This window comes from Solanum tuberosum, unplaced genomic scaffold, assembly GCF_000226075.1.
Source record: "Solanum tuberosum cultivar DM 1-3 516 R44 unplaced genomic scaffold, SolTub_3.0 scf00085, whole genome shotgun sequence".
NCBI classification, from domain to species: domain Eukaryota; kingdom Viridiplantae; phylum Streptophyta; class Magnoliopsida; order Solanales; family Solanaceae; genus Solanum; species Solanum tuberosum.
In genome coordinates, this window is record NW_006239014.1 from 1,490,337 (window position 1) to 1,508,125 (window position 17,789).

A 17,789-nucleotide genomic window follows, 5' to 3' on the forward strand; every position below is an offset into this window, starting at 1 on the left:
AATCTATCGTAAAAATACTATAAATCATGATAATTGACAACATAAAATATGTTTTCAAAAAAATACAAAAAATTCCACTGATTCTTGAAGTGAATCTATCGTAAAAATACTATAAATCATGATAATTGACAACATAAAATATGTTTTGAAAAAAAATACAAAAAATTCCATTGATTCTTGAAGTGAATCCATGGACCACATTATCTAGTATATATATAGATATGAATAGGCAAAATCCAAAAAATGTTTTGTTTCTCATTTTACATTCTTACCTTAAAACCCCAACAGTTAATAGCTAAAATTATTAAGCATGATTTATATAGAAATGAATTAGTTAATGACGTAGTGAGTTGATAATGAAGCGCATGATCGAGTGTACATATCTGAATAAAATGGTCTCGGCAGTTCAGTCACCAATGGTCATTTCAGTTTTAGATAGTTACAATCTTTGCTTATGGACAAACTGGAACGGGCAAAAGCCTCAACATTAATAAGGTCAAGGATCTCGAGGGCAAGCTAAAAGTAAGAGTTTGTGTCTCCGTCTGACATCCTTCAACATAAGGTTGAGGAAACGCTGAAAGCAAAAGAACAGAATGCACAGGACTCCGTCAGGAACTTGAAGACAAGAACAACAGTTGGCACGCATGGTTGCAGATTCTGATGCCACCAAGTCTTTAGGATCAAGCTAATCCCACTTGAAAGCACTTGTAGCAGAGACGATTTAACAAGTGACATCGAGCAACGTATATATTTTAAAGAGAGACCGTTCAGGCAGTTAAAGAGAGGGACACCAAGAAAAGGATGTGGACAAGATAGAGTGAAACATAAATGCTGGCCTCGACATCACGGTTATAAACAAAACAAAACAAAAAAAGTGAGCAGAAACCAAAGAAGCCAACTTGCATTCTTGTTGTCTTCACAACTACAGTTAACTTGACAATTAGTGTATGCTTTGATTGGTTTGTGTTGCATTTTCTTTTATTTTATTTTTGCAATTGTTTAGTGCGCTATGTATATGCCCAGCTTGGTAGATTACTGTATCTGTATGTGTTATTAATCTACTTACATATTGTATCTCATTTTTAAGATTGATATAAAAATTATTTAGTACTTAGTAGTTAATAAAACATTATATGCAAATAGCAAACATTATCTCGTATTCGTATATGCACTTAAACTTTTCATGGTCATGAAAAGCAAGCATCTCATTTATTTGTAAAGCAGCCCATTCGAATCCCCCGTGCTCCAGTAGCTCTCCTGTCTTGACCGTTATGGTAGCAGGGTAAATTGCATTTCCAAAGAACTCTTCAGGTAAAGGAGGATTCAATCTTTTCCTCATGTCAATTGGTACCTCAGAAGTAGTCTCTTCGTTGTGATCCAGATTACGACAACGTATAACGGATTGCCAAATATGAGCCAACACAGCTTGAAGAGAAGATATCTTGGTGGTGTTCATTTCAACATTAGCCTTTGATTTAAGCTTGGCTATACTTTGTTTGGTAAAATGAAATACCTTTCCTCGCAATACTGGTGGATCATGTGTGCTATTGCTATTGCTATTGCTATTGATTCTTTCATTTGGTATAGAAATGCAATTAGAGAAATTGTCAATTTTGAAAGGAAATTGACGTTTGAAAAAGGGGTTTTTTTGAGATGACATTAAAACCGCAAGATATCTCAGCCCAAGAGCCATAAAAATGCCAAAAAGATAATCCGTCAAGTAATGCATGATTAGCCGCGCATCCAATGAAAATGCTGCCATCAACAAGCCCTGTTACTTGCACAGCTAAAAATGGTTTGGGGGTAGCATCTTGGTTTCGAACTCCATTTAATGGAAAATATTCTTGTAGAGGAACGCACTTTGATTGATCCAACATGTGGTCAACAGTAACACCATCAGCTATAGCATGATTGAATTGAACACCAGCATTGTTACAGTTAATGAACAAACAAGTGGTTCTACTCTGCTCTTCTGCCTCAAGGCGGCAGCAGAATGGAGGGAAGAAATCTAAAACTCTAAGACATGAATCAAGGAACTAGTGTTGGTTATATCTCTTACTTGTTGAGATATAGGCATGTAACAGAGGACTCCACCTTGACCATACTCAATTTGAAGCTCAAGAATGTCCCATGGTGTCAACTCAATTATCTTCAATCACACTTTCTGTTGGGTTTAGCAAGGTGTGAATGGGAAATAAAAAGAGAAAATGAAAAGTGGAAGAACCAATGAAAATGGGGGAACCAATTTTGGAGGGAAAATGAAAAGTCATTGCAAAAGTGCAAATGAATAGTCATTTTTACCATATTGGTAGAAGAGAGGAAATTGTTGTCCTTATATTAGGAAACACTTCCTTTAGTTCTTAAAGGGTTAAGAAGAAGGTGCCCCCTCGCGCCGTCGTCGCTCGCTCGGCCTCGGATTTGGCAAATGATGTAATTGATTGATAATATTTTTGGACAAAATTTATTTAATCAATCTTGTTAAATCATTTCCTTTCTCTTATAAATTAATTCAGAATGCTAGTTAACTAACAAAATTAATTTGGCGCAACTGAATTTATTTGAAATTCACGTGCAACGGTAATCCTTCCGAAAAGTCGTTACCTTCCGAAAACACTGAAAAAAATTTCCTCTCTGCATACATTTTCTTGCATAAATAAAATTGTCGATCGACTAAGTCTGTGTGTGCTCTTGTTGCTGTTCTTGCGTTCGCTGAAGTTATTGAAGTTTGAGGTACCGCTACTTCTTTAACAGGTTAATCCGTTTTATCTTGGGAGGAATTAATCTGCAACCTCGGGTACAGTGAGGGGATTAAATTTCTTAAGGAAACACAGTGGTTTCTGTGGACTCGGATTAAAATTCATTCTGTCTATTTCTTCATCTTTTTTTTCTGTTTCTGTATTTTTGACTAACCTGAATACAGGAGATAACACTCTCTCCAGCAGCTTTAACCGTCCATGTTGACATGATCGATACCTTCGAGGCCATCGCTTCAGACCTACAAGTTAAACAGGAATTAAGATTACACGAATTGCAGTAAGATTGCTCTGTTTTCTTTTAAACAATCGTGCAAGCTTTGATGATTGACAAAGTAATATGAAATATGTAAATCAAGCGGGTATATATGTTCTAATTTTGGACAGCAGGGGCATCAATGTCCCAAAAGTATGACGGAGGGTATTTACATACCATTTACGATAGTTCGGGGGTATATTTGTCCTTTTTCCCTAAAATTAATTGATTTGAACTTTTAGCTCTTCACATCAAACCGATAAATTTTAAAAATTATAGGTCCAAAATAAGTAATACTATTATTTTTAAACTTTTATATACACATACGATTTAATTATATAAAATTTTAAAGTGCTATTTATCACTACTATATATGATCTAGAGAAGGGAGCATGGATTCATGACGTGAACCCACAGAACCCCTCTAGATACACCCCTGATGGGTTCACCATGTGATAACAAGGGAGCCTCGTCCTTGTTGTTCCAAGAAGGTAAATACGATATACAAGTGTCACTTGCACTGGAGCTTAATTTAAATGTTGTCCTTTCTCAACTAATTTGGCTCAACACTAGTGCTTATAAAAGGCCGATCAAATAAGATATGAGTGGATTGAAAATGAGTTAGATTAAAACTTTAAAGCCAACAGTACTAGACGACAAACAACATAGAAATAAAATGGACATTGCTAAATTATATGACAAAAAAAAAAGTTTGTCTAGAAAAATCGATCATAAGAGAAATCATTGTTATGAGGCAATTAATTGTGTTGTAGACGCCACAAACTTTGGACTGAGAAAGTTATTCAAAACAAATCATGAATGAAATAGGAGGTGAATATATAATGGGAAGTGGATAACTATTTTATGTGGTGCGACGAGGCAAGCCCCTTAGTGAGAATCCTAAGCCATCGATGTACGGACGAAATTTCAGACATACATCTAAATTTAATTAGGGTTCTATTATTTCAAAATGTACTTTTTTTGTTTTTTTTGTGCACCTTTTATGTTGACGTAGCACCTTCAACCATCCAAGTTGGTTGTGTTTTACACACTCGCCTACCACGTGTGTAATTATTATTTTTTCTTTTAAAAATATTTTTTAGAAAATTATTCTTATTTTCTTTATCTTGTATTTAAATTAAGTTAATACACATTTTTTTACATTGTATTGAAACTTTTTTTTTTTTACCTTCATTCACATTTTTCTCTTTTGTTTTTCTATTGATTTTATTTTCTTTGTCTTTCGTTTTGATTTTATTTCAAATTTAATTCCAAATATCTTGTATTTAAAATAAGTTAATTTTGAACGAATATCAAAATAAGTAAAGAAACTAAATAAACATAAAAAAAATTGAAGGACACTTTTAAATTATATATTTTTTTAAAAAATACACATAATTTTTTAAATATAATTAAAAGTGAAAAGATAGTAAATTAGTTTAAAAAATGTTTAAAGTGAAAAGAAATTAAAATAAATAAATATATATATATATAAGTTTTAATATCAATAAATATGTGTACTAACTAATTATAAAGTTAACAATTAAAAAATAACATGTGTCCAATTTGTGCACTCGTCACTTGTCTTCAAAAGAGTGTGCACTCTCTATGCCATGTCAGCATTTGTGGTGTATTTATTCCATTTTAAATTAGTTTAGGGGTAATATGACCTTAGTTAAATTTAGGTGTGTATTTGGTATTTCGGTCATAGTGTAAGGGATACTTATGTGTTATTAGATGGAATAAGTATGAACAAATAGTACTTTTTCATCTTTCACATAAAACGTGTTCCTTTGTCTCTATTTATTTGTCCATTTTTTATTTGACACATCTATTAAGAAAATAATAATTGATTTAGTGAGTTTACCATTTTATCCATATTAATTTATAAAATTTCAAAATCAATTTACTCATTAAAAAGGTTCTACCTTTTTCAAAAATATTAATTCTCTAAATAAATTAAGGATATAATAGGTAAAGAATATCATTTGTTGAATTGAAAACCAACATTGTTACAATTAATGAAGAAACAAGTGGTTCCACTCTGCTCAGCCTCAAGGCGGCCGTAAAATGGAGGGAAGAAATCTAAAACTTGAGATAGTAAAACTCTAAATACCTTTCTACTTCTAAAGTAATATAAACTAATAAACTATAAATATATATATTTATATATCGATGAACTCTTTAACTAAATTAAAGTGCATTGTGTTTTATACATCCTTAATAGTATAGTTGTTCATTAATGTGAGACTAAAAAAAATTTGTAGTACGTAAGTTCATAATGATCATATTCCCAAAAAATTCCCAGTTAAACAAAAACGAAAATAAAGAATTAATATTTCCAAATTCATTTTCTATCTTGCGAAATTGGTATTTAGCCATAAGGGTACTTTGAAGAAATTATTTTAATTAATAATTATTGACCCTTAAATCTAAAAGGAAACAAATGTAACCAGATTAGAAGCCCACTGGACAAATTGGAGGGGAGCCCCGATGTATGCATTAAAAACTCTTACATTGCTAATAACATGATTTATCATATATTAGTTGTACATAATATAATACTAAATAAAGTGTAGATAAAAACGTATATCAAATAAGATATTAATAAACAAAAAAAACAAAAAATAATACATATGTTATGCATTTTATTAAACGATACCTTACTATCTAGAATTTTCAAAGCTCTAACTATTAAAATAAATAAATAAACCCCTTTTTATTGACTTAAACTTAAATAAAAATGTCCCTTTCATTCAAATTAGAAAGAAGAAGTCAAAGTGATAGTCCCGCAAAGATCTGTATGATCTATAACCGATTTTGTAAAGTTTTTCCCAAATAAGTATCACTTGTCTAATAATTAATATTTGGGGCTCCCTCGACAATTTCTATTAAATTCATATGTCAAATCTCTTAATTAACATTGTTGACCTTTATATTTTTTAATAAATGATTTATAAAAATATGAAGATTGATTGTAACTCAAATAACAAATCATAAGATTATTAAAATGTTGACCTTTAGTTTCACTATAAATCCTAAGGATTATAATTATTATCCACATATGTGCATGTAATTTGTTTTTACTGTTTGTCAGTTATATAAGAATGAAATTTTGTTTTTGTATTGTTCTGTTTTTCATGATATACAATCCAAATATTCATGATTCAATCAGAGAATCAGAAGTTAACGAACTTAAATAGCATTTTAAAGCAAAACTTTTCGATGAAAGCCTTGTTAATCTCCTTATTGATAGTTAATCAGAAATGTGGTAACAATAAAGACAGAAAAATTATGTCACTAATAACTTAAAAGTCGAAGTGAATGATTACTATGAACCCATACTGCATGTATCGAAACAATAACGCCTGACATTTCTATTTTAATTTTCATAGTAATGGAGCTTTACAAATCTCTATATCCATATAAAGTTGAATGTAAGCAATCCTGTATGGCACCTCTCTATGGCCAGTATTTTTTATTTTTTTTTTCTCATTAAAAAAGTTATTGAATAAGATAAAGTAACAAATATGTTAAATATATTAGTGGCAGTTATGTCGTTTTTAATACCCATAACTGTAGCACATAAATATTAGAAATTAAAAGAGAAATAAATAGTTGTTGATAACCTATATGAGAGAATGTCAAGAGTTTCCTCTAATATTTAAAACGGAAAAGGGTCAAAAATACCTTTGAACTATTAGAAATGGATCAAATATACCCTCTGTTTGATTTTGGGGTAAAAAATACCCTTACCGTTAGTGTATTGACTCACTTTTACCCCTCAAAACTAACAGATGTCATGTCACCTAAAAAATCACATAAAACAATAATTTTTTTGCTGACTTGAAAATTCAAATGGACAAAAAGACCTAATGTGTAAATTATAGTGGAACAATCATGGATCCGCAAAAGAAATTATTGAATGCAAAGATGCAAATCCAACCGAAAGTAATCTACAACATCGATGTTGCCATTGCCGTTCTCCTAACCAAAGATAATGTAGACACCACTGATAAACTCGATGAAAGTTTATGAAAAAAACATTAAGCGCGGGAATTTTGACTCAATCGGTTGCCATCTCATCATTTTGGTCTTTTCTTACTTAATTTTTCTTTTGAAATTGGGAGTAATTATCCCCAGCCAACAATATTGAAACCTCTGTTGTTTTATTTTCCGTCATCAAAATTCTAAGTTTTTTTTTCTTTACCTGCTGCCACAATGAGAGTTATAAAATTGAAATTAAAAAGAATAATGATAGAATTATTGTGTATAAGGGAGAGAGTTAATTTATCTTCAAGGAATAATAGAATTTTTAAAAGTATAGAAGGAGAAGATAAGAAATAATTTCAGAAGAACAAAAAAAAGAAAAATTTCTTACACAGTCACAGATTCATTCTTTTCTTCAGAGAAAAGATAAAGAAGTGAAGGATAGATTTATTTTTATTTTTTATATTTTAAAAAAAAAAATTTTTTTAGAACATTGAAGACACTCCGAAAAATTGTTAAGTAAGAAATCCACTTCTAAGTAATAGCAGCAAGAAGTGATCATTGAATGCTGCATTTTGAGGACAAAAGAATAGACATAATGTTTTTTCCACTAGAAATTTACAGTACTTCTCTCACCCAAAAATTGAACTCAATGAACAAAGGAACAAACCAAGTTGAAGGTATATACTACCGATTAAGAAATGTCACCAAATCATGTAGCTTCAAGAGCTTACAGAAGAATTCGGGTAGGCACATGATTGCTACTCTCCCCACCAGATGTCTCATGTACATCACTAGTCGAGGAAGATGGGTCAAAGGAAAAAAATAATTTCTTTAGACTTTTTTGTCCATTTGAATTTCCAAGTCAGCAAACAAAATATTGTTTTATGTGATTTTTAAGGTGACATGGCATCTGTTAGTTTTGAGGGGTAAAAATGAGCCAATACACTAACGATAAGGGTATTTTTTATCCCAAAATCAAACCAAGGGTATATTTGATCTATTTCCAATAGCTCAGGGGTATTTTTGACCCTTTTCCGTATTTAAAATAGGGTAGATAATCACAAATTATTTCAAAAATATGGTAAAAGTTATTCACCAACTAATATTGATGTGTTCATTATTGACGGAGTAGTAGAAAAAATCATGATTTGATTAGTTCCTTTCTCAATATTTCATTCCTTTTTATGATTGTGTTTCAAACACCTTCTTTGTTTTAATTGTTTTTCTTCCTTTCTTTACTTTTTAACTTTTCAGGAATATCAAACAAGTTTTATTGAACATGCACGCATCAAAGAAAAATAGTGCTCACATTATTTCTTTCAATTTTTTATTCCTCTAATTTCGTTTTTTTGTAAATTTTATTATTTATTTATTTATTCGTGTTTTTCCTTATTTACCACCTTTAATTAATGTTTTTTATTTTTTATTTTTTATCTTTAATTATACTTTATATTCTTAGAATAATGAATATATATATTATTCTTCCGTTCTTCTTTTAAATTTTTTCTTTAGTTGTTTTGTTTCATTTTTCCTTATGTATCTTTAACTAATGTTTGTTTTATTTTTTTTATTGTGATTTGAAAGGATCCTAAATCAGTGTTCACATTATGTCTTTCAATTTTTTATTCTTCTATTTCCGCTTTTTGTAAATTTTATTATTTAATTTTTTTTCCGTTTTTTTTCTTATGTACCACCTTTAATTAATGTTTGTTTTATTTTATTTTTTTATCTTTAATTATACTTTATATTTTTAGAAATAATGAATATATATATATATATATATATATATATATATATATAGTTGACATTTTAAATTTTTTAAAGACTTTAGACAAAAATATCAAAGGTAACCAAGACAAAAATATCAAAGGTAACCATATTTAATTTTGTTCATCAATAATCATATTAATTTTCTTACTTCCTTACCTTAATTTGATAATTAATGTCATTTCCTTAAATCACTTCTTTTTAAAAAGGGAAAATGGAGTTTTTAGTCCCTATGTTATTGCCTAATTTCACTTTTAATCCCTGTGATATTTGACTGTGCACATTTAACCTTGAATTGACTAGACTTAGAGATTTTGATCTAATTACTAAGAAATGTTAACTTTGTTAACAAATCACTTATTAACGGAAAGGGCAATTCTGGTACTATTAAGTATTAGCTATCCTACTTTATTTATTGTATAATAAAATAATTCTTTTATCATTTAAATTTACTCTAGATTCATGTGCTAGCATACTGTCAGATTTATTTATTGTATAATAAAATAATTCTTTTATCATTTAAATTTACTCTAGATTCATGTGCTAGCATACTGTCAGAATTACCATGGCATACATTGCATTTACTTTTACTTTCTCCTTCATTTTTAATTCTTTATCTCTTTCTCTCTCTTAGAATCACATGAAAATACATCAGTGTTTCATCTCTTCTATCTTATCTCTTTCACTCTCTTAAAAATCAAATGTAGAGCTCCCTAAAAATTGATTTAATACTAAAGGAAAATATACGATGGAGCTCATATTGAAGTGATTTTTGTTTCAATTGAATCAATTTTGAGATTTCTTTTCAGTTCTTCTTCAACTCGAGATATGAGCTAAGTCTTTTCAATTTCGCCTTACCAATTTGGCCAAGCGATTTTGGTTCTTCAACTCTACATTTTCACTGATATTTGCTTAAGCTTTCAAATTCAGGTAATATACTTACATACTTGAAGGTTTTATTCTCTTCTAAAGTATAAATGGTGTGTGCATGACAACTCTAGTTTAGTTGGTTTGATGAGTATGGGTGTGATGAATTACTTTTTGGGAAATCACTTTTTCTTTTGCCTAAATCTATTTGTATCCCTTTTAAAATTGCAGTAACCCATTTTGAAGGTGTTGGAAATGAAAGGTCTGAGCCTGCAGGTCCAATAATTGTTTTACCTCTCAGATTTTGACGGGATCTTTGTCGTTTGCTAAGGTATCCTTCACTTTGTAGTATTGCATATTGATTAATAGTGAAACTAATAGAGTAATAGTTATCAACATTTTGAAGGTGCCTAAATCTATTTGTATCCCTTTTAAAATTGTAGTAACCCCTTTTGAAGGTGCCGGAAATGAAAGGTTTAAGCCTGCAGGTCCAATAATTGCTTTACCTCTCGGATTTCGACTGAATCCTTGTCGTTTGTGAAGGTATCTTTCACTTTGTAGTATTGCAGATTGATTAATAGTAAAACTAATAGTTATCAACATTCAAATGTCCTATCTCACTAAAAAGCAGTAAAATGTGGTTAATTGTGAAGTTTACACTGTTTTTGTAGTGCTTGAATGAAATTATTTATCTTGATTGTGAAGAGACAATATGCATTACAAAGTGTTGGTATTATGTATTTTACTTGTAAAGTGTGATAGTGAAAAAAATGATTCTAGATATTAACTTATTGGATTGTTTGATGTAAGATTGTTATATAGGTTTTGCATTATCTTGAATGGTGTGTAGATGTGGGAAAATAAATTAGGAGATAGAAGGGTCAAGTTTTAGGCTGTGAATCTCCCTCCGGTACTCTTTCAATACATTTTTTTGGATATGTAGAAACATAACAATCTTTTTATTGTTAAAACAGTGAATTGATGCATGTAATCTTACTATAGTCATTTGCAAAAAGTTCAAATCAAGAATAAAATCAAATTGTTTAAGTTGCATCTAGTTTTAAGAGGAAACAAAACCATGTCACTAAAGCATAAACAACTTCAAAGTCAATAAGAAAGAGAACAATTTAAACTCATGCACCCATCGTCATGAGAAAATTTTTGGCTTGTATTTAAGGAACATATTTCTTCTTAGCATATGCTCTATTTTCGACTCTTTTGCTAGTTTGAGAAAGCGCCTCTTGTAAGCTTGACAATGGGACATATTGTTTTTCCATTCACTGGATGAAATGTGGTCTTGTACCTTATCTAGAATGCTCATTAATTTCTTCTAAAATGAATGCAGAACTCCTCAGTGGGATTTGAGGTTGTGCCCTTGGCTGGTTAAGTTGACTGGCCTACAATACATAATAAAATAAACTAAGTTAGTAAAGTTCAATACAAACAACATAAATAGACAATACGAATGGTAATTACGATTTGTTTAGTCACAAATGAGGAGTTGGACTGTACTGATGCCACGCTCTCAGTAAGAGTGCTTGAAACCTACATTGAAATAACATTTTTAGTATTGCTACTCTTAATAAATATTAAAGGGACTCAATTTATTTTGAAAACTTACTTCTGTTTCATTATTAAGTGTAGATGAACCTTCTTTGCTGACTTCCTGGTGAACTTGTTGTTGTTGATGTGACACCCCGAGTTTACACCCTGGGAGGGACCGGCACTCGAAGACCATTGCTGGCCCCAAGCGAACCCTTAGCTTGACTTACTTAACTCAGCAGAAAACTTAACTCAACAGAATAACTCCATGCAATGAAAGGTCATAAAACCACCTAACTGATGAAAACTGGCTAAAAAGGTAACTCATGTCTCAAAATAGAATATTTATATATATACATAGATGAGAGACTCAATACTAACTAACTGACTGTATATGAAGCCTCTATAACACTGAGATGGATGTTGGGACGGACCCCGCAACATCCTAATAAAGCAAAACTAAGAACACAAAATAGCAGAGTCTCCGGAAGGCAAGGAGGCTCACCACTGACTCTGGAGTGCTCAGTTGGATCAACGGCGTGCTGGATACTGATCCTGGGTACCTGCGTCTACATCATCATAAGATGCAGGCCAACTGGCATCAGTACATTGAATGTACGAGTATGTGAGCTGGAAAGCTAAACAACAACTTAAGCTTGAAGGAGTACAAATGAACTCTTACCTTGTCTCTGTTCGACTCATGAATAACAGAACTCAATATAAAGCAATAAGACACATGCAATATATATAAAGCTTGTAAAATAGTGTAAACACCTTAGTTCGTTAAGGATAAAACAATAACAAACTCAACTTTACTTATATAAAAGTAATATAACTTTAGTGGGAGATTCTTTAACCGACAACCACCACTATGAGCCCTAGTGATGATACAACGTTTTACCTCACATTGCCCAAGGACCATCCTATGCCTTGCCATGATATAGGACCTTACTTAACTTAGTGGATCCACTAGCTTAACTTACGTGATTATCTAAAAAGAATGACCCGTTAGATCCCATGTTGGCTACATGGTTCTTATGGAAAGTTGAGTTAATATGAACTCGCGTCCCCAATTCGGTGCTCAATACTACTCCCAAAAATACTTTGGCTCATAAGTGTTTTAAACACATCTTTCTTTAGTTTGAGATAATTGCTCAAAGCTTAGCCCAAAGGCTCTCTTGGAAAACATAGTTCCTTTCTTACTCAAATGTAAAAACATTTATAAACTTCTTTGGGAATACTTAGTTCCCTAAATAACTTTTGAGAAATGAACTCAACTCTATACTCTTGGCTTAACTTGAAACTTGAGCCTTAAAACGAAGTTAAAACGTTCAATAAAGACTCTTGAAAAACTTTAAAGACTTGCTTTGACTTGCTTCTTAACTTCTAGACTTGACTCTAACTTCACTTGACCTTGATCCTAACTTTCCTCAAATTGGATTACGGATTCAAAGGTAATGATCTCATGTTTATGGATGAGTTTGGGATGTTTAGATGTACCTTAGGGTGTTGAAAACAACTAGAAAATATAGGTACATTACCAAGGAACATGTATGAATGAGTGGGGAAGGAATGAGGAGAACTGGCGTCCTTGGCGCTCTGAGAGGCGCGGGGCGCCGGCCCTCAAGTTTCAGAGGGGCTGCTGGGGCGCTCTGCATGGCGCGCCGCCCCAAGGGGGGGACTTCAGAACCCCTGCTGGGGCGCGCTGGCTGGCGCGACGCCCCACCCTTTTTCCCCGAAAAACCGACTTTCTTCCTTAGTTTCTCCAACTCTAAACCCTCTCAACAACAAAGGTTCTTTCCCCAAACACTTAGAATCATTTAAAACCCTTAATATACAATAGCTTCAACTCGTAATCACACCCGGAAACACATACCACACCACAAGAAACTTCAACAACACAACCACAGTAATTCAACAACCACAACCAATCTTTTTTTTTCCGGAATTAAAACAAGTTTGGCATGTGGGGGATGAACCAACCCCACACTATATGCTCTCACATACCTTAATAGGGATCATCCCTGACGAAATCCACGACGATCTTGACGAACCTTGCTCTATTCACTTTCCCCTCTTCTTTCTCTCTTCTCTCTACAAAACCCTAACTCTCACTTTTAAAAGGGAAAACTGATTTAAAATCAGCTTAGACCCTTAATATAACCAAAATAAAATGGTTTTGGGAAAAGACCAAACTACCCTTAAAAATTCGGATTGAACTTCCTTATGCCAACAACCCAACTTCCAAAGGGCATAACTCAATCATACGAACTCGGAATCAAGCAAACTCGGCGGCGTTGGAAAGATCATTCCAAGGGCTTTCCAAACATAACTGGAAATATACCTAACTCATCCTGAGCTAGGATTTATTACCGTGTGAAGTTGACCAAAAACTCATTTTTTCCATACTTAACTAAATTTCCAGATTTTGAATTCTTTCCAAAAATGACTATTTCCAATTACAAGCTTCTTCATAGCTATTTCAAATTGCACGATGTTACAGTTGAACCTCAGATATATTGGTTCTTATAAGAATAAGACATTTTCTACTATTATGTCTTGTTTTTCCACACAATCCGCATTTCTTTTTTTTGCCCTTTCTTTATGCTTTTAAAAGGGTACTATTTCCAGGATCTGATTCTTTTTGAGTTGTCTCATCATTTCCTCTCTTTCTTAGTTTTCTTGGTCTACCTGGCTGAGCTATATATATGGGTGGGAGTGGTGGTTCTACCCCAGTCTTAGACCATTGCTCAGAGCTATTAATTGGCAAAATAGATGGATAATAACTCTTCATATACTGCTCAACCTGTAACATTCATGAACATACTTTTCAGGTTCATCCTTCTTAATCCATATAGCTGCAATAGCATGATTACAAGGTATCCATGTTAAGTCCCATCTCTTACAAGAACATGTCCTCTCCTTAAGATCAACAAAGAATAATCTTAGATGAATGCCCTCAATTTGGTAATGAAATTCATCAGATTTAATGGCAATACACTCATCAGCCTTATCCTTATTTTTCTCTAGCTTCAATAAGATTTGTGGCAGATTATGTGTCTATGGTTACTCATTTTATCTCTATTCTTCTGAAGTCTTGACATCATATAGATCCTTATTGATTCAAGCATCGTCAAAATATGTTAGTCTCTTGCTGGTAGAAGTACGCTATTAAATGACTCACACATATTATTTAATAACATGTCACACAAATGGGAGGCTTATTCATGAACCATGCTTAGGGGCATCTATATCTATCTTTGTCATTTCTTCCATATGCTTGGAAAATTCAGGTTCTGTAGTTGCCCTGGCAGCTTTCCATATTACTTCTTTCATTGCTTGTCCTCTAAAACCTTCAGTTTTAAAATTATTATGCAGATGCCTCACGCAAAATTTGTGTGCGACATATGGAATTATCTCATCAAATGCTGGAATTAAACCTTTTTGTCTATCAAAAATGAAAGTCCAAGCAAAAGAATTTTGGGAGATTCCTAGATCCTTGTCAAGAAGTGTAAGAAACCAGCTCCATATTTCCTTCAATTCACTTTCCACTATTGCGAATGCAACAAGATACATGTTGTTGTTGGCATCAATGCCTACTGCAGTCAATAGTTGCCCTCCCTTTTGGTAGCCTTTCAAATGACATCCATCAACCCCTATTATAGGTCGACATCCAGTTAAAAATCCTTGTTTGCAAGCTGCAAAACACACATAGAGTCTTAAAAATCTTATTCTATCTTTGACCATTGTTTTTGGATTATCATCCAACTTCAAAATACATGTAGTCCCTGGGTTACTCCTCCTTAACTCTGCACAATAGTCCTACAACACATCAAATTGTTCTTCTTTAGTCCCTGTAATTAGATCTAAGGCCTTCTTTTTTGCCCTATAAGATTGATGCCTACTGAGTGTGCAACTATGCTTCCTCATCACATGAGCTTGAACTTCTTTCACACCCCAACTTGGATTAATTTTGAACTCATGTGCATATTTCTTAGCCAAAAATCCAGAGTCAATAGTTCTATTTTCTCTTTAATTGCCATATGAATGATCAAGGCCTATTGTTTTGATCATGAAAGGTTCATCTTCATTAACCTTTGATGCGTATATGAACTATTTGCAGTTTGATACCTTACAAATTGCCCTTGCTCTCCTACTTTCATTTTTCTTAAACTTGATGTCTTTTTTCATCATTACAACATGCACTTCCACTGCCCATTTGAACTCTTTACTACTATTGAAAATCATATTAAGTGTAAACTCAAATTTTGGATCTTCCAGATCCCTTTTTGCATTAAAAACAATGAATCTTTTTGAATTATCATCATCTGAATCTCCTTGCAAACTCATTAGTTCACCATCTGATGCATCACAAACTTCATCTTGATTGTTACTGGGAATCTTAGCCATGTCGGAGGCAACGCCAAACTCAAAAGTTTTTTCTTTAAATTGGTTATCTCTGATTTTTTCACTAACACCAATCCACTCAGAAGTAGAGTCGACAATTTTATCAAAAATCATGTCATCTCTTTCCAAGGAATAATCAGAGTCATGAAATGACTCACATTTTTCACTTGTGGCGTCACTTTCCTCTATTACATCAACATCTACCAAGCTCTCTTCACTTTAAAGTCGAGCTCCTTTAATATTAACCACATCGTAGGTCCATTGATCTTCATTTGTGTGCTCCATAATTATCTCCACCTCTCTACTGTCAGAAATTTTGTGGATAAGATTATATATATATATATTACTTCCAACTTTTTCATACATTGTCTCATTTGAATGATAGAATTTTCACCTCCCTTACAATAGTCGTAGTAGGCTATCTGTCCACCAACATAGTTCATCTCCTGTTCGAACGCCCACTGACCATTATAGTGCAATTTAAGAGTGTACATTTTTTGATCTTCATCTATTATCAGAAAAAAATATGATATTTAGTGTCAGTATAACAAATATCACCAATACAGAAAATACAAAAAGAAACATATAAATCCAACAACAAAATGTAACTAGTCCTTGCAAGTTCAAATATTTATTGAATTTGAATTATTAAGTAATTGTGCAACTGATATCCTTAAAGAAGGAATTGTCAACTTGTCTTTTTTTTTATTACTATTCAACTTTTGAAAGCTTCTTTATATATATTTTTTAAGAAAACATGAAGGTGGGACAGTCTTAGGAGTGAATTAGGCCTTGACCCTTACTTGTATATTTCATAAAAAAATAAGACTTGAATATTGACATATATTTTAGCGTCCAATACGAGGGGTGAAATGAATGTTGTAACTATGTAGCAAAGTTGAGATCAAAATGAACGAGTTTGTAGGACTCATTTTCCTTAACAAGTTGATAATTGGACATTGTCCAAAGTATAAGCAATAATAGTATTCACTTTTATCTATAGTGAGATAAAAATATTTCATTGTGTAGCTCTAATAAATAGCATCAATATAAAAAATGTGAGTAATCATTCAAATTCAGAATATATACTATAAACATGTTATTTTTATGCTTTCTGATACTACTAGTATAATGCAACTGTGTGTGTTGATCAGTAATTTTATTTTTCATTTTAGTTTCTTGATATTGTTAGTTATGAATCTAGTACTGAAGACCAATATAGCTTTAATTTATGTAGTTTAAGTAATAGCAGTACAAGATATATTAATGTAAACACAGGAACATTTTCTAAAAAGTTATAATGCATATTTATCTTGTATGTATTTATGCTTTGATTTGCCACATCAATATTTAATCTTTTTCTTGATCAATCAATATCAAAGTTATAGTTTAATTAACTTGATAGAGTACTTACATGTTGGTGTGAATTGTAGTCCATTTTTTACAACGCAATTTCATAGTCATCCTTTTTCTTTTTCAGGAGGTATAGAAAGCAAACTTTGAATGCCCTAGAATTGTTCTCACACAAGAGAAAAACCAACTAAAGAGAAGTTAGCATCAAGATATACGAAGTCTCTCAATTATTCATGATCAAAAAATTAATTTGCATCAAAGTGGAAGAAGAGATGAAGACAACATATGGTTATGAGGCAAAGGATGCGACATAAATACTTCTAATTTTTTGTACAATTAGGTTTTTTTCAAGTATTTTAGCTAATAGTACCAGAATTGCCCTTTCCATTAATAAGTGATCTGTTAACAAAGTTAACATTTCTCAGTGATTAGATCAAAATCGCTCAGTCTAGTTAATTCAAGGTTAACTGTGCACAGTCAAATATCATAGGGACTAAAAGTGGAATTAGGCAATAACACAAGGACTAAAAACGCCATTTCCCCTTTTTAAAAAAATTTACTTTTTTTAATTTATTTATTACAAGAAATTAGTTATTATAATTTTTGTAACAAATATATTGATATTTATTAATGTAATTCGATTTTATATTTTATAAATAAATTAGATCATCTCTTCTGCTAAAGATCTATTGTAACGACCTGATTTCGTCGTTAGGGAAAGAGTTGGGGCTAGAATACTTCTTCATAGTAACTTGAGATTTCCTAGCCTAGTCCAGATTTGGATGAAATTGGAATCAGTGAGGTCTAGGTAAATCTGGTAGCAATCGGGTGACTTATTTAAGATTTTGATT

General features: G+C 32.0%; 1 protein-coding gene and 1 pseudogene across 1 annotated transcript; both read right to left on the reverse strand.

Annotated features, from left to right (window-relative positions):
- Positions 1-1,129: 1,129 nt before the first annotated feature.
- LOC102605516 (uncharacterized acetyltransferase At3g50280-like) lies at positions 1,130-3,461 on the reverse strand. Its single transcript, XM_006346935.1, has 4 exons — positions 3,425-3,461; positions 2,911-2,995; positions 1,630-2,016; positions 1,130-1,571 (listed from the first exon to the last, which is right to left on the reverse strand). Exons 1-4 carry the CDS (start codon positions 3,459-3,461, stop codon positions 1,130-1,132), a joined length of 951 nt encoding a protein of 316 aa, XP_006346997.1.
- A 7,322-nt stretch (positions 3,462-10,783) lies between these two features.
- On the reverse strand, positions 10,784-15,588 carry LOC102605857 (uncharacterized; annotated as a pseudogene).
- Positions 15,589-17,789: the final 2,201 nt, after the last annotated feature.

Excerpts from the sequence above, each read along its gene's own strand:
- LOC102605516 (XM_006346935.1), bottom strand. The coding sequence starts at position 3,461 with ATGGTGAACCCATCAGGGGTGTATCTAGAGGGGTTCT. Across the intron at positions 2,017-2,910 it reads GTGTTATCTCCTGTATTCAG|AGTTTTAGATTTCTTCCCTC; the intron begins GTTAGTCAAAAA and ends TTCATGTCTTAG. Across the intron at positions 1,572-1,629 it reads AAAAAACCCCTTTTTCAAAC|AATCAATAGCAATAGCAATA; the intron begins GTCAATTTCCTT and ends ACCAAATGAAAG.